Genomic DNA, 21549 nt, shown 5'->3' on the forward strand with positions numbered 1-21549 from the left:
CCAGCACTTGGTTTAAGGGTTGAATTTAACTATACCCTTAGAAATCCTACATTACCCTCCTGGTGGCTGATCCTTCTCCCTTTTACTGTGGCCATTATCTTGAGATTTTCAAAATTATTTATTTGCTTTTCTAGATAGTTTTACATGCACACACATACACATGTATACATTCCTAAGCAAATTATTGCTTAGTTTTTCCTGTTTTTGAACTTCACATAAAGGGAGTCACACAGCATATGTTTTGTGATTTGCTACTTTTGCTCATTATTGTTCTTTGAGATTCTTCTATTTATGGATGTATGTAGCAGGAACTGATTCATTTTCTTTCTTTTTTTGAGACGGGACTGGAAGAGTTATGTTTAACTTAAACTATTTCTGGCCCACATGTCTGTTTGTGAATGCAGGGAGTGTTCAGATTTATTGGGCAGGAGGCCAAATGGTGTGGACAAGAGTATAAAATTTAAGTTTGCCATTCATGATAGAAGAAATTCAGAAAAAAAGTCCAGTCTCCTGTTGAGTGTAGTAAACTAAGCGTAGAGGCTTTCTGCTGACTATAGTTCCAAAATACAGCTAGCATTTATTGAGCACTTACTGGATACTAGGCATGCACCATTCTACAAATGCTGTTTTACTTAATCCGTGTCACTTAGACTGGAGGGCAGTGGTACAATCTCAGGTCAGTGTGACCTGCAACCTCCACCTCCTAGGTTCAAGCTATTCTCCTGCCTGAGCCTCCTAATTAGCTGGGATTACAGGCGCCCACCACCACGCCTGGCTAATGTTTGTATTTTTAGTAGAGATGGGGTTTCACCATGTTGGCCAGGCTGGTCTCGAAATCCTCACCTTAAAGTGATCCACCCACCTTGGCCTCCCAAAGTGCTGGGATTATAGGAGTGAGCCACCACGCCTAGGCTGAGTTTATTTACTTTCATTTTTATCTGCCATTCTAAGCCATGACTATACCTCGGTTTTAAAAGAATAATTCTAATGCTCATGGACATCTGAGTCATCTCTAGTTTGGACCTATTATAAAATGTCACCATGAATTCTTTCTGTACTTCTTCCAAATATAACTCTCAGATAAATTTCTTGTGGTAAAATTTTTGGGTCATTTGCTTATCTTCAGCTTTAATAACTAATGACAAACTGTTTTTACACGCTCACCAGCAAGTTACAAAAGTTCCCATTGCCCCACAGTCTTGCCGGCACTTAACATGGTCAGAATTTAGTTTTTGCTGGTCTGGAAGATGTATTGGTAGCTCCTGGTAGTTGTGATATGTGTTTTCCTGATGACTACTGAGCTAGATCATTCATTAGTTTAATGGATCTTAGCTTTTCTCTTATATAACATACCTGTTCATGTCTTTTGCCCATTTTTTTTTCAATTAGGTTGTCACTTTTTTCTCATTAATTATTAGGGTTTTAAAAATATTGTGGATATTAGTTCTTTGTTGGTCATACTTGTGGTAAATATCTCCCTTTCCGTGCTTGTCTTTTTCATTTTCATTTTTTTTTTTGCCTTCCACAAAAAAGGGAGATGTTTGTGTATTTATTATTTGTTTATATTTCTTTCATGTATTTATTAATTCATTTATCTTATAATCCTTTTCTTATTAAAGAAAGAGTACATACACATTGTAGAAAGTTAAAATATACAGAGAAGCAAACTTTTTTAAAAAGAATTTTACATTCCTACTGCCCTGAAGTCACCAGAATTAGCATCTTCTGCAGGATTTCATATTCTGAATTTCATACATGTATGTGTATGTATGTATGGTTGACCCTTGAACAACACAGGTTTGAACTGTGAGGGTGCACTTGTATGTGGATTTTGTTTTCAGTGAATATGCTGAAAATTTTGGCGGGATTTGTGAAAATTTGAAAAAAGCTCATAGAGGAACCACAAAGCCTAGAAATATAAAAAAAAATTAAAAAGCTATGTCATGAATGCATAAAATATATGTAGATACTGCATCTACATATATCATTTACTATCATAAAATATACACAAATCTATTATGAAAAGTTAAAATTTATTAGACTTTACACATAACAAACATAGGTGGTATGTGGCATCATTTGCAGTCAATAAACTTGAAGCTGAAGTATTAAATCACAACTGCATAAGATTAACTGTAGAACGCGCTGCGCTACTGTGGTAATTTTGTAGCCACCTCCCATTGCTAGTGTGGTGAGCTCAGGTGTTTCGAACATCTACTTAAAACACCGTGTGGCGCTGATCACCTTCACGTGGGCAGTTCATGGCTCCACAAAATTGGCGGCGGGCCCCGGTGAAAGTGATTTTTCACCGTTCTCACATATTTCCCATTGTGTTTGGAGCAATGTTGTAAATCTTGAATAACACTATGGGACTTACGAATTGTCACTAGTGATGCTGGAAGTGCTCCCGAGAAGCAGAGAAAAGTCGTGACATTACAAGGAAAAGTTGAATTGTACTGAGTATGTACTATAGATTCAGGTCTGTAACTGTGGTTGCCCACCATTTCAAGATGAATGAATCGAGCCTAAGGACCATTGTAAAAAAAAAAAAAAAGAAAGAAAGAAAAAAATCATTTGTGAAGCTGTCACTACAGCTGCATCAACAGATGTGAAAACCTTACACATTTTCTGAAATATTAGGTTAGTGCAAAAGAAGTTGTGGTTTTTGACATTAAAAGTAATGGCAGACTGGGTGCAGTGGCTGACACGTATAATCCCAGCACTTTGGGAGGCCGAGGCAGGCGCATCACCTGAGGTTAGGAGTTTGAGACCAGCCTGGCCAACATAGTGAAACCCCATCTCTACTAAAAATACAAAAATTAGCCGGGTGCAGTGGTGCGTACCTGTAATCGCAGCTACTCAGGAGGCTGAGGCAGGAGAAACATTTGAACCCATGAGGCAGAGGTTGCAGTGAGCCGAGATTGCACCACTGCACTCCAACCTAGGTGGCAGAGTGAGACTCCGTCTCAAAAAAACAAAACAAAACAAAAAATAGTAGAATTAATTTTAAGGGCAAAAACTGCAATTACTCTTGCACCAACCTGTACAAAGTGTGGGTTAACTGACCATTTATATACAAGCCTTCTGGTCAACAGTAGGCTAGTAGTAACATTTTGTGGGGAGTCGAAAGTTATACTCAGATTTTCAACTGCGTGGGGTGTTGGTGCACCATCCCCCACATTATTCAAGGGTCAACTGTATATGTAATCAAAAGTAATTTTTAGTCACCAACCTCCAAGTTTTCGTTTGAGTAGATTTCCTCCCACCATATAGGTAAACCATCTTCAAATTTTCCCAGTTGGCCAGCAGTCCTTTAGAGCTTTGGTCAAACAAGTATCCAGTCTAGGACTTATTATGTATTTGGATGAACCAAGTTCTGAATGTTAAAGTCTGTTTTATCAGTCCTTTGCTTTGTGATTAGTATTTATTTTTTGTATATTTTTAAATACATGTCTGTCAATCCCAAGACTGACTTATCTTCTAACAGCCCTATATTTTTGCTTTCTCCTTTAGCTTTATAAGCCAGAATTGATTTCTGGGTATAGTAGCAGTCCAATTTTTTCCCCATATAGATACCAGCACCATTTATTGATGTGCACCGACCAACAACATATCATGACCCCTGCCGTATTTCATGTTCATGTAAGGATGGGTCTTTTTCTTGGCTTTTAAAATTCTGATTCATGGGTCTATTTACTTATTCCTATACCAATGCTGCAGTGTCCTAATCATTATGCCTTTGTAATATGTCTTGACATAATACATTTTATAATAAGGTTTAAATAAGAGAAATCTCCATGGATAGGTTAGGGAAGGTTGGGCTGTCTTTGGGTACAAACCTCAGTGGCTTAAAACTCTAAGGGCTTGTTTCTTGCTCATGTTACACATACAGCTGTGGTCACTCAGGGTCCCAGGCAGAGGCTCTGTTACTATCTCAATATGTTCTTCCACAGGTGAGAAGAGAGCACGGAGAATCACTTATCAACTTGTAATGCTTTCTCCCGGAAGTGACACATGTCAGTTATATTTACATTTCATTGGCAGAGCTACTCCCATGACCACGCCTGATTTCAAGGTTGCAGGAGAGTGTAATCCTTGTATAACCGGAAGCAGAGGATTGTCTACTACATCTCTCCCATTGCTTTTCTTCAGAAGTGTCTTAGCTATTCTCAGCCTTGAGACCCAGCTTGTCAAGTTCCATGAAAACCTTTATTGAGATTTTGATTGGGATTTTAGTGAATCTAGGGTGCAGTTTGAGGAGAAATCATGTCTTCCTTTCCAAGCTTATGGTATATTTGTCTATTTATCTAGGTCTTAATGTCTTTTAGTGGTTTTATCCTTCTCTCTTTAAAGGATTTGCTCATCATTTATTAGACTAATTGTTAGGTTTTTATATTCTTATTGCTATTATAAATTTTATTTTTTAAATTATGTTTCCTAGCTAATTATTTTCTGGTATCCAGAAATGCCAGTGACTTTGGTATATTAATTTTATTAATGCAGAAATTTTGAAAAACTCTCCTAGTAATTCTAATTACTTATTCATAAATTATTTTGAGTTTTCTACATAGAAAATCATACCACCTGCAAATAATGACAGTTGCACTTTTTCCTTTCTAATTCCTAACCCTTTTATTGAGTTCTCTTGTCTTCTCTAGCTAGGGCTTCTTGTGCAATGTTCTAGAAGTGGGGATAGCAAATGTTTGTGTCTTGTTACTGATCTTAAGGGAATGCTTTAAACGTGTGACCAATAAGTAGGACTTTTTTGCTAGATATTCTTTATGAGGTTCTTTCTATTTCTAGTTTGCTAAGAATGAACTTTGAATTTTGTGGATCAAAAAAGTGATACTTTCCCTTTGATATGTTAATGTGGTCATTTATAGTAATCAATTTCAAAAATATTAAACCTGCTTTAATTCCTGGAATTAACCTACCTTGGCTAAGATGTATTCCCCTTTTACTCAATGCTGGATTCGGTTGATAATATTCTGTTTAAGACTTTTGTAAATATGTTTTGAGTAATACTGGTTGGTAATTCTCATTTTTTGTACCATACCTGTATGGTTTTGGAATCACTGTTACCAGAATAAGACAGATGTACAAAATAGAAGTATGAGACCTATAAAATCCATGAAAATTGTTTAAGACATAAATATACATTTCAGGCTAGGCACGGTGACTCACGCCTGTAATCCCAACATTTTGGGAAGCTAAGGCGGACGGATCACCTGAGGTCAGGAGTTTGAGACCAGCCTGGCCAAATGGAGAAACCCCATTTCTACTAAAAATACAAAAATTAGCCAGGCATGGTGGCGGGTGCCTATAATCTCAGCTACTCAGGAGACCTAGTCAGGAGAATCGCTTGAAGCCAGGAGACAGAGGTTGCGGTGTGCCGAGATCACACCACTGCACTCCAGCCTGGGCAACAAGAGCGAAACCCCAACTCAAAAACAAAACCAACCAACCAAACAAAAAAGATATAAATGTACATTTCGGTGAGTGATAGATCAAACATAAATTGGAAAATATATAGGACTCAAATATCACAGTTAACAAGCTTCATAAAATATCCCCTCATTTTTAATTCTTTGTAAAGTGTCTATGTGAGTTGATTTATTTTTTGGAGGGATGTCTGGAAAATGTGCCCATGAAAATTTGGTCCTAGATTTCAAAATATAGAATCAGTTTACCTAGAGCTATAAAACTCTTGAATTTTAAAATATTTTTGTCTTGAGATATTTTAGTAATTTTTATTTGTTTTTAGAACTTAGTCATTTCAATTTATTTCATTGGTCTTTTCAAAGAACTGATTTTTTTTTTTTTTTTTGCTTTGAGCCTCTTTACTATATGTTTGTTTTGCTTTTCATTATTTTCTTATTATCTTTGTTATTTTTCTCTTCCAATTTTGAATGTATTCTATTGTTGTTTTTGAACTTATTGTTAATTTAAATGCAACTCAACAATGCTAATCTTGTTTTTCTAACATAAACAATTTAGGCTATAAATTTTCCTTTAAATGTTGCATTAGCTATATTCTATAAGTTTTAATACATATTATTTTCATTAATTTTAATTCTGGATATTCCTAACTTTTCATTGTTTTCTTCTGTGACCCAGAGTTGTTTAGCAGAGCTTTAAAAAAATCCCAAATGTAAGATATTTTTCTTGTTATATCTTCAAAATAGTTTATAATTCAATTGCATTATGATCAGATAGAGATCTATACAAATAACCAGTCCTTAGATCTTTGATTAGCTTTGAGAATTAGCATAAGGTCAGTTTTTATAAATATTCTATATGACTTTAAAAGAACATGAATTTTTAAATTGTTGGACACGAAGTTGTTATATGTTTATTAGAACAAGATTGTTAATTTGGTGTTCAGATCTTATATGTCCTATCTAATATTTCTGTTTTCTGTTTATTCTTAATTTGTCAATAGCAAAGATGTGAATTTAAATTTCCCACTATTATGGTAAATGTTGTAGTTCTAGGGTATTTGTAATTTCATCAATTTTTTGATTCATATATTTTGGAGTGATGTGTAAACAGTTTAGAATTATAATACTTCCTATTATACCTCCTACTGTGTAAGTCATGATCATCTTTATCTCTAATATTGCTTCTTACCATAAAGACCCTCAAAATCAAAATTAGTATTGATACAGAATTGTATTCATTAATATTTGCCTCATTTTTTTTCTTTTTTGTGTGTGCCCTATATTTTATGTATGCATTTAAAAATTTTTTAAATAGGGAGCACATTTCAATTCTATTTCTTGTAATTACTCACATATTTAAAGCCTTATTCGTATATTCTTTATATACTTCTTTCTCCTTTCTTATACTGTTTTTATGTATGAATTCATTATTTTCCTCTTTTAGTTTGAAAATTCTATCAAACCTCTAGTTTAACACACATAGTTAACAAAGTCTCAGGTTAATACCTTTTCTTCCTTCTGAGCAATGTAAGAACATTAAATTCTTTAACTCTGATCAATAATATATTCTAACTTATTTGATAATGTTATCTGGTATTTTAATTCTAGCTTGATTCTTTCTCCTTCCTCCCAACAAACCACCAGCCTCTGCATACTTTCACCCACAGATATGCCAGTATCTTTGCTTAGCATTCCCTTGTGTGTCTCAGCCTTACCACTTTCTGCCTAAAACATATCCGTTACATTTCCTTTGATTTATTTGTGTGTGTGTGTGTGTGTGTGTGTGTGTGTGTGTGTGCACGTGCACGCGCGCGCTACATGCTCTATGTTTTTGAATTTCCTAAATTGTCTTTGACTTCATTCTTGGAAGATGGCCTTATTCAATATGGAATTCTAGTTTGACAGTTACTCTTTCTTTCTGAACTTTGATAATATTATTTCACTGGCTTCTAGCTTTGATTTTTTGGACCTTTTGAAATCATCTGTGAGTCTTAAACTGCTGCTCCTTTGTAGGTATTCTTTTCTTCCTTTCTGCACGTCTTTAACAACTTGCCTCTTTTTGTGTTGTAAAGTTTTATTATTGCTGTGTCTAGGTGTGGAGTTCGTTTCATATATCTTGTTTGGGATTCATTGGGCTTTCTAAATCTCAAGTTTGTGTCTTTCAGCATCCTGAGATATCCTCTGTCATTATTTATTGGAGTATTGCTTCTTCTCCATTTTCTCTATTACTTCCTCCTCTGATTTAGAACTTCACGTAGACATTTGTAAGACCTTCTCAGCATATCATCCATGTCACTTAATCTTTCCTTCATTATTTTTCATGCGTCTTTTTAAATTTTTAACTAAATTCCGGTTAAAATTTGAATCTATCTTTCAATTTGCTAATTCTCTCCTTAGGTTTGTTTTACATGCTATTTAATCCATCTATTGAGTTTTAAAGTTTAATTACTATATTTTTCATTTATAAAAATTCTGTTTTATCTTCTTAAAAATCTACTTTATTATTCTTTTATAATGCTTGTTCTCTGACCTTAGTTTTAAGCTTTTCTCAAATTTCTTCAGGCATATTGCAAATAGTTATATTACATTCATGCCTTATAACTGTACTATATAAACTTGTTATGAGTCAGCTTTTCTTATAGCTTCTCATTTATGATGTCCTAAATCTTTGTGTTTCAGTTTTCTTACTCTGGGCTTTTAATTTTTCCTAGAAGTTTATTTTTGGGAAATACTTCAATGTCTGGGTTGAAGCTGAATTCCTCCAGAGAGATATTTTGCCAATTGCCTGACAGCACTAACTACCCCAGGACCACTCAAAATTAACTCTCCACTTAAGGTTTTTTGGAGACCATATGAGAAGGATGAATTGGATAGCAAAACCTATGAGAGTTGGCTTGTAGTTCTAAAATCTCTCCACACAGTGCAAAGATGGAGACAGGCAAGTGTCCTTGCTGTTTCCTTTTGAAGGGCAGACTTCTTTTCCTACTTAATCTTTTTTTTTTTTTTTTTTTTTTTTTTTTTTTTTTTTAAGATGGAGTTTCACCCTGTCACGTAGGCTGGAGTGCAATGGTGCAGTCTCAGCCCACTGCAACCTCCACCTCCACCTCCATCTCCTGAGTTCAAGTGATTATCCCACCTCAGCCTCCTGAGTAGCTGGGATTACAGGTGCTCGCCACCACGCCTGGCTAATTTTCGTATTTTTAGTAGAGATGAGGTAGCATGTTGGCCAGGCTGGTCTTGAACTCCTGACCTCAGGTGATCCACCTGCCTCAGCCTCCCAAAGTGTTGGGATTACAGGTGTGAGCCACCATGCCTGGCCTTTTCCTACTTAAGCAGGTTGTTTAGTCTTTGGGGTGCAAGATTTACTCAGGGATCTTCTGTTATGTTTTTCATCATGGGCAGCCCTGAGACTTTGTTTCTTCCTCCTTATGCCCCAGGGAGACATCAGAGTGGAAGCTCAAGGTCTGCAGTTCCCCACAGACACACTCGGGGTCAAGTGTGGATCTCTGGCTTTCCTGTGTCCTTGCACCCTAGGTGTTTTCTCTCCATTTTTGGGAACTTTGTTTTTATTAACTTTTCTCTGTGTCAACATAGTGGCATGTTTAAAAGATTGTTTTAATATTTCATCTAACATTGAATTATTTCAAACAACATATATAATCTGCTACACTGCTAGAAATAGAAGTCCTAGGTTTGGGAATTATTAGGTATTCTTGTATTTGAAAAGGGGAACTAAACTTTGGCTAAGAAATAGACATGTGTGGGTTTGAGACTAGACTCCGTATTCAATATTTCCAGATATTTGTTTCCTCAGCTTTACTAATAGTAACACTTTTTATTTGTATGTTGAGTTTCTGTTTACAAAGTCCTTCACAAATATCAAGTCTTTGGAGAGCTGGCTGAAGCAGATGTTGTTGTGCCTGTTAAGAGAATAGATGAGATTGTTGAGGGGACACCACACTGATTTGGAACCTAAGTCTTTTAATACCTAGAAGAGTTATTTTTGCTTCAATGCCATATTGGATTAAATTATTTCAGATAAGTCCGCAAGTGGATCTCAATTTGTTGTCTGGGGCAAGTCAGTGCTTGGACACTATCTTGAGGGAGATCCTGAGCCCAAAGCTGGGTTTTCTTGTTGTTGTTGCTGTTTGTTTGTTGTTTGTTTGATAGAGAGTTCATTGACCCAATTAGCAGTGTCTGCAAGAGATGCAAGAGATGAAAAATGCAACTTATTTGCTTTTCCAGATTTAAAATGGCCTTCCTGACTTTAAAAAATTCACAGTTCTCATATAAACATAAAATATGTCTTTCTAAATTCAGATGGCATAAGTATTGGAAAGATAGACTTTGCTTATGTCAAGTAATGAGGCTACTAGTTCTATTTATGGTCAGCTTCCTTTGTGGTGTGTGAGATGAGCATGGAATGGTCTTTGATGACAGGGAATTTGTTGCAAGAAAAACTAGAACATGAGGAAATCTTGGAAAGCCACACCTCATCACTGATACAATCACTTGGGGTTTCTCAGACTGGGTTGTGCTATAGTCTTCTTGAGTTACAAAAATAAGGACCTGGCTTAGCTCAGGACAGTAGCTTGACGTCAATCTGCTTCCCTTTTTCCACTCATACAATATTTAATATCTGATTGGGCCATGTGGCCAGCACTCATCACAGACTGTCCCTATTAGTCAGCATTTGAGCCAAACATTTCAGGGATAGCACATCCTCTTAATGCAAAGGCTATTTATATTCTCTTCTTGTGCTGGCTGAGACCCTCACTCAAGGCTGCTAGCGGCAGATAAGAAGGGTTCTTTTTCTCTAGCAAACCCTGAGACAGGTTGTATAACATCTCATAAAAGGGAGGAGGAATTGAGGCTACTCTTTTAGAAGAGAGCAAGGCAGAAACAGTTATTACAACCTAAGGGCTTCTCCTGTAGTCCATGCACTCCAATTAGAGGATGATCAGATGAGCACACTGGGCAAATCAACGACTACTCCTTATTGGTGGTTTCTTAAATGTGCATTACTATTCAAATACCATCATCAAATTTATGCTCTGTTAAGTCCTTTGAAGGTAAACTAAAAATCATTTTTCATTAAAATATCATCTTTATTTCAATCCTGCTCATGCTCTTATCAGCTCCTCTAATGTTATTATGGAAAAAGTCAATTTCTTTCTTTCGAAGGCTTATTTTTGTATTTATGTTTCAGATCATTGTGGCATATAATCAAAGGAAAAGTTATCCTGGGGATTTAGACCTTCTGGAGATTAGGATGCTCAGATATGCAAAACCACTTCCCATCCTTGTGACTCTCAGTAGTTTTCTGCAGTGCAAGGAGTAACATTTATGAGTTCTCATAAGCATTTTTTCATCAAGGAGTGTGGGGTGGACAGTGGAGCCAAAGCAGCTTCTGTCATTCAAAAATCCTCAATCCCCAACCAAGTGCAGTGGCTCACGACTGTAATCCTAACACTTTGGGAGGCCAAGGTGGGCAGATCACTTGAGGTCAGGAGTTCAAGACCAGCCTGGCCAACATGGTGAAACCCCAGCTCTACCAAAAATACAAAAACTAGCTGGGCATAGTGATGGGCACCTGCAATCCCAGCTACCGGGGAGGCTGAGGCAGGAGAATCGCTTGAACCCGGGAGGCAGAGGTTGTAGTGAGCTGAGATCACACCACTGCACTCCAGCCTGGGGTAAAGAGTGAGACTCCATCCCAAAAATTAAAAAAATAAAAAAATAAAAAAAATTCTTAATGCTCCTCTGCTGCTACTTTCCCTCATTATAACTGCCCATTACCAGGATCAGTGCCTCCAGCCGGTTGACAAAAGGATAACCATCTTCCTCTAGCTATCATTTTTCCTCCCACCACTGTTCTTCCTCTGCACTTCTTGTGCATTCAGCCTAAGTTGATTCTTTTTCTTAGAACAAAATCCTCTTTGAAAATGCAACATGAAGTAACAAAAGGAGTTTACAGTCTGCTTTTTTCTGTTTGCATTTCCTGCCTCTGACATTCGCTTTCAGACTAATTAGGAGTTTTTGAGTTCCTTTTCCTTTTCCCCATTGTTCATTTTCAAACAAGACTGTACAACCCTTTCCGTCATGAGATGAAAATCTCACATGGCTCAGGTAGCTCAGGTATCACCCTGCCTAGAAACAGGGGATAAGGGACATGACCTTTCATGTCTTTCTGTCCCCAAGGACCTTGTCCTCTTGCCAGAATACTTAATAGGGTCCAGGTATATTTGTAAAATGAGTACATGGTCTCTACCATTTATATATTCATGTGGGCATGACACGTCCGGTGCCTCCTATTGTCAGGCAGTGTGTTCGGTCCTAGAGCTTCAACAGTGACCCTGATGGGCATGTCCCTACTGGGGGTATGAAAACAAATAGACAGCATTGCTGTAACTGTAATAATGCTAAGAACATCTGTGGTTTTTGCTGTATGTAAAGAGAACTCATAGTTTCTAAAGAGCTGCATCGAACCCATGTAAATGATTTGTACTTTCTGAGCCTCCATTTCTCATTGGTACAATGGCCTAATGACTATGTCATTGTGTTGTTCTGGGGATGAAATGAGGCAACGTAATGAGAAGCTTCCAGCACAGTGCCTGGCCCATGGGAGACACTCAACCTCTGATCACCTGGCTATCCTTCTGATGGAATGCTCCTCTGCCTGCTGTGCTTGGCATAGTTTTCTCCTGCTGATAAGGTTGGGCAGGCACTGACCAGGCAGGCTTGTTTCCCACATCCTTTGTTTCAAACGGTCTTGTGAAGATGAACTTACATCCTCTGCAAAATACCCTTCCATGCTAAGGTTTATTAAGCTACCCAACATTGCCCTTCTCCCTCTTAGAGAAGATTATACCAACTCTCTGAACATCCCAAAATGGACAGTTTGTATAGATTGACTCATCAGAGCACAATTGTGTCTTCAGTGCCAGAAATTATCAGCTTGTGTGGAGAAATGTATTATAATTAGCAAAAGTAAAAAATACAACATAAAAAGCAGGATCTGTCTTCCTGATTCTTATCTCATTTGTCTTTTTAAAGAGTTTTCTTTTTTTGGTGCCAGTTCTGTGTTTCTTGCAATCAGGAGGGTCCAAAGATTTTCCACTTGGTTTAAGAGTTAACTGGGCATGAAGGGAAAACTACAACATTGCACCTAAGTTAGCGCAATGACTAGACCTTTCTTTGCAAAGGGAGAGTTTTGAACTCATCTGGGTTGCTAGAGAGAAGAATCAGTGATTCCTCTTCAGTGTCACCAGGCAGGCAGATAGCCCTGTTCATGGGATGGACCTGGTGTTACCGCCTGTGTCAGCTCCTTTTATTGTAATGCTTTGCCTATCTACCCTCATTCACAATAGCCGGTGAGCATCACAAGTGTCAGAAACAGGGTGAAAAGCCATTATCTTTCATCTTCTTCCTAGTTTAGACTATCTTTCCTACTCACAGACAGATCAACACGTAAATATTAACAACCAAGAAAACCTGCTACACATAAAGAAAACCTGCTACAAGGCTTTGTGAGGGGCATATGCTCTTCCCACAGGTCACTATGCCTACTTCCTTCCCATCAGTAGTAAAGGTGTGTGTGTGTGGTGGGGGCAGCGGGGAGGTCTGTGTGTCTCCAACTCTGGAGAGCAAATGAACAAGTTTGCCTAGGACAAGTAGACTCTGAATATCCTCTCATCCCACTGGCTTGGGAGTTTTCTACTCATTTCTGTTGTTGGTAATGTTAGCAGAATGTGAGTACATTTGTCATGTCTTATAATCCCCATGTTTAAAAATGTTTAATGCCCTAAGTCTTTGAATGCTCATGTCTCAGTTTTAGTTCTTAATCAAACAGAAAGCTAGGATTGTGCATAAAGGGAAGATGGGGGTGGGGTGGGGGGCAGATACTCACTTGGAATGCAGGTCATTTAACTTGTTCCATGCTAGAATAAAAGGTTATACAGCACCCTCCCCCTCCTCACAGTGTATCAAATGCTTGTTTTCTTTGAGAAGAGAGTAGGATGTCCTATGACTACAGTCAGAAAACATGTCTTTGACAGCCTTCCTGGGTTTTTTTTTTTGTTTTTCTTCCTCCCAGTTGAACTTCAATCTGAGCCTTGATGCTTTAGAGTCCTAGGATTTCAGAGTTCAGTAGGCGATGGCTCATGGGAGAGATTGCGTCTTGGTCCCCAACCCCTTAGCTGCCAGGAAGAGATGGCAGAAAAATTATGAAACCATACTAAGTCAGTATAGGTCGGTAGAGTCTCATTCTTCCTCAAGTAGTTACTGGAAAAACAGGAGTGCAGGGAACCAAGGCTTCCCATAGCTCAGACTTGCCCTTAGACCAGAGGGAATGGTCTCAGAAGTCCTTTGTCAAAGGATATTATGTTAGTTCAATAACTGTATAAATATCAGTAAGAAAGTGACAAGGATAAGGTTTAGCCTCATCGTGTAACTTAGGAAAGTAAGGGCACACAGTGATGTTTAAAAAAATATTCAAAGACCCAGTAGCATGTGTCTGGCTGCTGCTGGGTGTTCACAGGATCTAGGCTCTTACATATAGCCTATAAAGATGGCTTGGAATAATTCCTCCTCTTTTTCAAAGAGGCAGAGGCTCCAACATTTTGGAGAGGTCGCAGTGGTGGTCCTGACTCCCACAGTATGGGAGAAAATACATTTTACCTGCCCTCCAAAGAATGAGTTAGAGCCTGTGGTGCCAATGCTGGCCAAATTTGAGTTCCTGAGACAGAGAGATCAGGAGGAGCCTGAGAATCTCACCTCAAACCATTTGCCTGAGGTCTTGACAGTGGAGGGTTTGCACAGCCCTTTCCCTTCTCCATGCCCTGGATGTGCCCGGAGGTGCTGCAGGCAGTATTGGTTGCTTGAGCTGATGACTCATATGTCTTAAAGTCTCCAAGTCATTTTTTATGGGGACACAGAAATTCCTGCTCAACAGCTGCCCTATGTTCATTGATTTCTTTGTTTGTTGTTTCCCTAAGAGATGCCAGTTTAGCAACACCCAAGGCTGCCTCTCCTCTGATTCAGATCTTAGGGACTTTCATCCATAACCACACAAAGCCCTAGGGCAGTTTTTTGTGCTTCCCGCATTTAGTGTAATTTGGTGGATAAACTTGCTAAGCCACCTGATTTGAGTAAATTCCATTATTCTTCCTGAAAGAGCTCAGGATGGGGTCATACCAATGGGAGCCAACTCTCCAGCTCCTCTCCCACTCAGATACCTCAAGGAAGATGAAATTAATAGAAGGAACAGAGCAAAGTGGATGAGGATAGAATTTAAGAGGTTGTTGTGCTTGCTAGGATGGTGGCCAAATAGGGTCACTTTGGAACATCACGTAAACCCCTTAATAACCTTCCTCCACAGTATCTAGAGCAGGGTTGGGCAATGTGGTTTCTTCCCACATATTTTTACTTTAAGCAGAATACTTAATATATATTGGCACAGCTCTGATGTTTGAATGCTAATCATTATGCAGACATGTTTCAATGCACACTCCACTCACATTTACATTTACTTTCTTTTGCTGCATTTTTATACCTAGGATAAACTTGGTTTAATATTCCATTAAATTTTTTTAAGCCACTGTAACTTTGTTTAATTTGGTTGCTGAAAAAGTTCTATTTGCTATAATCTTGTGTTTGTAACCAAGATCGCTTTTAAGAAGGCACATTCTTATCAGAGATAATTTGGAAAAGCTGCAGGTTGTTCACTGTTTGGTACTATAGTAATGATTATCTTGAACTTACATTTTACATCCTACCTGTTTCACTTAGCATGCATCCTAAGTGTTGTCTATATTGTTACATAATCACATGGTTTTCTTTTATTTATTTATTTTTGTTATACTTTAAGTTCTAGGGTACATGTGCACAAAGTGCAAGTTTGTTACATATGTATACATGTGCCATGTTGGTGTGCTGCACTCATTAACTCGTCATTTACAGTAGGTATATCTCCTAATGCTATCCCTCCTCCCTCCCTCCACCCCACGATAGGCCCCAGTGTGTAATGTTCCCCTTCCTGTGTCCAAATGTTCTCACTGTTCAATTCCCACCTATGAGTGAGAACACGTGGTGTTTGGTTTTTTGTCCTTGCGATAGTTTGCTGAGAATGATGGTTTCCAGCTTCATCCATGTCCCTACAAAGGACATGAACTCATCCTTTTTTATGGCTGCATAGTATTCCAGGGTGTATATGTGCCACATTTTCTTAGTCCAGTCTGTCATTGATGGACATTTGGGTTGGTTCCAAGTCTTTGCTATTGTGAATAGTGCCACAATAAACATACATGTGCATGTGTCTTTATAGCAGCATGATTTATAATCCTTTGGGTGTATACCCAGTAATGGGATGGCTGGGTCAAATGGTATTTCTAGTTCTAGATCCTTGAGGAATTGCCACACTGTCTTCCACAATGGTTGAACTAGTTTACAGTCCCACCAAGAGTGTCAAAGTGTTCCTATTTCTCCACATCCTCTCCAACACCTGTTATTTCCTGACTTTTTAATGATTGCCATTCTAACTGGTGTGAGATGGTATCTCACTGTGGTTTTGATTTGCATTTCTCTGCTGACCAGTGATGATGAGCATTTTTTCATGTGTCTGCTGACTACATAAATGTCTTCTTTTGAGAAGTGTCTGTTCATATCCTTCACCCACTTTTTGATAGGATTGTTTGTTTTTTTTCTTGTAAATTTGTTTGAGTTATTTGTAGGTTCTGGATATTAGCCCTTTGTCAGATGAGTAGATTGCAAACATTTTCTCCCATTCTGTAGGTTGCCTGTTCACTCTGATGGTAGTTTCTTTTGCTGTGCAGAAGCTCTTTAGTTTAATTAGATCCCATTTGTCAAATTTGGCTTTTGTTGCCATTGCTTTTGGTGTTTTAGACATGAAGTCCTTGCCCATGCCTATGTCCTGAATAGTATTGCCTAGGTTTTCTTCTAGGGTTTTTATGGTTTTAGGTCTAACATTTAAGTCTCTAATCCATCTTGAATTAATTTTTGTATAAGGTATAAGGAAGGGATCCAATTTCAGCTTTCTACATATGGCTAGTCAGTTTTCCCAGCACCATTTATTAAATAGGGAATCCTTTCCCCATTTCTTGTTTTTGTCAGGTTTGTCAAAGATCAGATGTAGATGTGAATCACGTGGTTTTCATGGTTGCATCATAGTCCATTACATGGAAATGTCACAGCTTGCTTATCTGTTCTGTACTGATCACTTTCAGTTTTTCAATATTTATCAATAACTTTGAGCAGAAAACTTTCTAGATTTCCCTTGTATTTTATATTATTTTCTTAAGATGGACGTTCCAAGGTCTCTTACAAAGATAATGAATGTATTTTAGGCCACGGCTTCTCCAAGTGCAGTGTGTGCACAGATTGCTGGTGGATGTTGTGAAATGCAAATTCTAACTCAGTAGATGTGGGCTGGACCTGAAGATCTGCATTTGTCACAAATGCCTGCATGATGCCCAGGCTGTGGCTCAGGGCTTTGGGCAGTCTCTTAAAGTTGCTGGTGTATTGGCATCGAGAATATTTATAATACATGTTTTGCCAAGTCGTTGTGTGGGCTGGTTACCCAGGAGCTCTGCCCCCTCAGAAGTACTTTCTAATCAAGAAGAAAGTTTGGATTAGACTGGTGTCCAAAGGGATGGGGAGCTGTAGCACCTGCCTTCAGTGAAAGCCTCTAAGCTTAGTTGTGGCCGCCATTAGAATCATCTGGGGAGTACACACACTCTCTCTCTCTCTCTCTCTCTCTCTCTCTCTCTCTCTCTCTCTGTCTCTCTCTCTCTCTCTCTCTCCCTCTCCCCCCCCTTCTCTCTCTCTCTTTCTCTCTCTGTCTCTCGGCTCCCTCCAGACCACTACAAACAGAATGGCTGGCAATGGAACCTGGCTATCAGTATTTTTTAAAGCTTCCCAGGTATTAGAGGTGACTCTGTATAGCTCAACAACTCAACTATGTTCATTGATTTGTTTGCTTCTTTGTTTCTGTAAGAGATGCCAGTTTGGCAACACCCAAGGCTGCCTTTCCTCTGATTCAGATCTTGGAGACTTTCATCCATAACCATACAAACCCCCAGGGCAGGTTTTTTTTTTTTTTTTTTTTTTTTTTGTGCTTCCCGCATTTAGTGTAATTAAGTGGATAAACTTGCTAAGCCACCTGATTTGAATAAGGTCCATTATTCCTCCTGAAAGGACTCAGGATGGGGGTCAATACCAATGGGAGCCAACTCTCCAGCCTCCTGGAGAGTTGAGGACCTCCTAGTTGAGGACCATTGTTCTAAGCCCTTCCCACCTTAAATCTTACTGAGCTCCCAACTATGTTTTATACCTGCTTGGATATAAAGCTTGGAGCTTATATATGCTACACTCAGACCTCCACACTTTCAACAATGGATTTAGCACAGCCATGAGTTTTCTTTGCAATTCTGAAAAAACAATAACCATTATTTCAGACAGAAAACAAGGTATTTGTCATCACTGACTTCTCCATGAAACTCACTCTTTTGTAGTATTTGCTGGTCCCATCTTACTGAATGCCACCATTGTACACTCAGTCTCCCAAGCCAAAAACCTGGGGCTGATCCTAGCCCCTTTATTTTCCCATACCCTTCAGATCTAAGCGGTTCTCACAGTCCTTTGCTCTATATGTACTTGTTTCTTATAGAATGTATCACATTATATTAAAATTATCTCTTAGTATGTTATGTCCTTCAACTAGACCATGAGCCTCTTGACTCCAGAGATAGTATCTGATGCATCTTTTTATTCCCCACATCTGGTACAGTGCCTGTCTAGCACAGAGTGGAGACTTCTGAAATAACTGTTGAATGAATGGATGAAATAAAATAGGTTTTGATCACATGTAACCCTGGAAGATTATTCTTATGGTTTAAAGTTTCATAGCAGCCTGGTTCTAGCAGGAGCACAGATTGCCTAGATGGTGCCTGGTGCCAACATGCCCTTGGCCTTGAGGGTGTGCAAGGTGGCAGACGGAATGCCCAGCATGCCCTGACTCCCTGCCACTCACCACCTGCTAGAGTAACACCTGCTGTTTCTGTTTGGCAGTTGCCTTTTCAGGCCTTGGCTTCACGACGTTCTACTTGGCGGGAAAGCTGCACTGCTTCACCGAGAGTGGGCGGGGAAAGAGCTGGCGGCTCTGTGCTGCCATCCTGCCCTTGTACTGCGCCATGATGATTGCCCTGTCCCGCATGTGTGACTACAAGCATCACTGGCAAGGTGAGTCCCTGCCCGGGGCCTGACTGGACCTCACCGTGGTTGCCCCTCTCCTCCAGGGATGGGTGTAGAAATGCACCAGTTGTGGGGAGCTAAGTGCCCATTGTCCGAAACCAGAGGAGGCTGAAATGACAGAGTGGATATAATTTTGAAGCAAATATGCTGGTTCAAATATGCAAGGTGTGGCCTTCCTGGGGAAAGAATTGGAGGTCTTCTTCCTCCTTCATGCTCCAGGAGACTGCTTGAGTCCTGCCAGAATGTCAAGCCCTTTGGTTTGGAGTCACCCTTGGCCTGAGACCCAAATGTGATTTTCCTGCTGGATCACTTGCCTCAGTCCTCAGACTTAGTGCCAAGCGGTTTTTGGCTTCCTTTGCTTATCGAATCCAGCCTACAAGGACGTATTTGTCACCATGGATGCTCTTCTGAAAGGTATATCCAACCAGGGATTCATTCCAGTAATGCTCCAAGCCACAGCTGCAAGCCTGGGGTGAGGTTTGCCTATATATATACATATGTCAGTCCTGGAATATTTGTTAAAAACCCAAATAACACAAAACAAGGGAGGGGTTTGTTCCTGAAATATAACTAAACCATGCCATGTCCTTCTGCAGAGAAACTGCAGCTCACAGTCTGTCTGAAAGAAAACCACCACGTGCCAGAGCACACAGAGAGCCGAGACGGAGGTGATGTCCACAGGAGGTGTGGCATCGGGGAAGTGTGGGGTCTAGGGCAGGGTTTCCCAAGGGGAATCCTTGGATCACCTTGATCAGGCTGTTCTGATCTAGAAATTGGACTCTCTAGAGGTGCATCTGCAGCAGTGGTCTAGAATCGTCATGGTTGTTAAGCAGGCCTATCATTGCTGATGAAGTCTAAGAAGCACTGGGAAAGAGCTCCACCATATGTGTCCATTTTAACCAAACAAAGCAAAGAAAGCGTGCCTGAATCCAGCTTCTTTGGGTGAACGGGCTTCTATGATAGGTCTGTGACCCAAACCTCCTCTCCCTTTCTTGTTTTCTGACTATTGCTGGGCATTGTCCGTCTCCCCCCGTCTCTGTCTTTGCAGCCAGCTGCCTTGCAGGACTTTTCCTTTTCTTTTTTCCTACCTTTTCCAGGTTTTTTTTGTAGTGGTAATGAGGCAATGGATGGGGACAGGGTTGAGGGGAACTCCTAGCTGAGAGCCCTTCCTTCCTCATCTTCTCTGGAGACCTTGTGCTCCTTTCAGCACTGCCCAGCTTCTCCTGTTCCTTTCTAGTCTCATCCCTACCCCCATATCCTCCTGGAGCTCATGCTCTGGGTGTCCTGTGACCCCAGCCTAGCTTTGAGCTGAAGGGTGAAAGGTATAGGGAAAGAGATGCTGACATGGTTTAGACAGCACAGCAAGTATCAACTGCTACTAAGGTCTGAGGCCCTCCTGATGGGGGAGGTCAGAAGAGGGTCACAGGTCTCAGCCTGCCCTTGTTCTGTTTTTATCAATGACTTGGAGGAAATGCTGGATGATAAGAAGCCACATCATGAGACGGAAGGATGGAGAGAGTCACTGGGCCAACACAAACAAAGGCACAGCCCCCCCCTTGGAACTGGGAATATTTTCCCACAGAATTGTTTTCCACATATGTGGTTAGGGCATTTCCCCATGAAGAATATTATGGGCCAAATGGCCTTTTATGGACTGCTTCTCATTGATCCCTTGTGAGCCAGTTTCTTCTTTGAGCGCAGGAACAATTAATCCCTAAATATCTCACAGAGCTTTTCGTAGATTGAAAGAAATAATGGGTCCAAATGTTCTTTGTAAATGGAAATTTACTACACACATGCAAAGTGGTATCATTGTTGCTCAGTACATTTTCTCTAAGAAAGGATGCGTTGTGTTTCCCAAACAACTGACTTGGAGGCAGACATTTTTTTGGGAACATGATTTATTTGTAAGCTACAAATGCCAGGTTTTCACTTTTATTCAACCACTTTGGATTCGGGGAATGATTTGGGGGTTTCAGAATTGAATCAGTTTTTCCTTTATCTTGGAGTCAGTAAGAGCCTTTGCATAGTACTGACAACCTAAGATGTGAGGCTGGCCTGTCTTCAGCACTCTCTGACCCTACCCTGTTTTGTTCCTCGTTTCCTAGCTGTGGTAGTGTAACGTGGCCAGAGTAAAGGAATGTGGAATTGCAGCTCTTGTCTTTAGAGAATGGTGAATTTATGCTGCAGCTGGTGTACCCAAGGCCTGTTGGCAACTGGGGCTTTGAAACCATACTATCCAACAGGCACAGAAAGGAACTATGAGCAGTCAAGTGAGAATATTCATCCTCTGTGGGCTGTTGGGAAAGCCAAGCAAGAGAATTTATGTTCAGTGATGGTTAGAACCATATTTGGGAATCAAACCAAAACTGCGTCATGGTAGACTTCTGCAGCCCAAACTGAACATGCATCTGTTGGTACACGTTATTGATATAGCCCAAGGACCAGTTCAGCTCTGTCATTATCTGTTCAACTTATACCCTTGGAGTCAGCCAGGAGAGGAACATAGCTTCGTTTGGATACTCTAAAGGGCTCTGAGTCAGGCTCATTTTACCTGAGTTCCCCCCTTCATGAGGCTATCTGCCACTGTCCACACCAGTTGTTTCCAACTGGGTGATGGAGAGGCTGACTGTACCTCTCAGGGGACATTTAGCAATGTCTGTAGACATCTTTTTAGTTGTCACAACTTTGACAGGTAGGTGCTACTGCCATCCAGTGGGTGGAGGCTTAGAGACTAGGGATGCTGCTAAATGTCCTACAATCGCAAGACCCCCTGCCCACCAACAAGGAGTTATCCAAACCCAAATGTCAATACTGCCCAGTTTGAGAACCCCTGTTC

General features: G+C 39.8%; 1 protein-coding gene across 3 annotated transcripts in view; it reads left to right on the forward strand.

Annotated features, from left to right (window-relative positions):
* PLPP4 (phospholipid phosphatase 4) overlaps positions 1 to 21549 on the forward strand; it is a 136149-nt gene that overhangs the window by 105180 nt on the left and 9420 nt on the right. For all 3 annotated transcript variants that reach the window (XM_010365670.2, XM_030941006.1, XM_030941005.1), the window contains one exon: positions 18528 to 18698. In XM_010365670.2, the coding sequence (XP_010363972.1) occupies positions 18528 to 18698 (171 nt within the window). The remainder of the gene's footprint in view (positions 1 to 18527; positions 18699 to 21549) is intronic.

Source organism: Rhinopithecus roxellana, chromosome 11 (assembly GCF_007565055.1).
Source record: "Rhinopithecus roxellana isolate Shanxi Qingling chromosome 11, ASM756505v1, whole genome shotgun sequence".
Lineage (NCBI taxonomy): Eukaryota > Metazoa > Chordata > Mammalia > Primates > Cercopithecidae > Rhinopithecus > Rhinopithecus roxellana.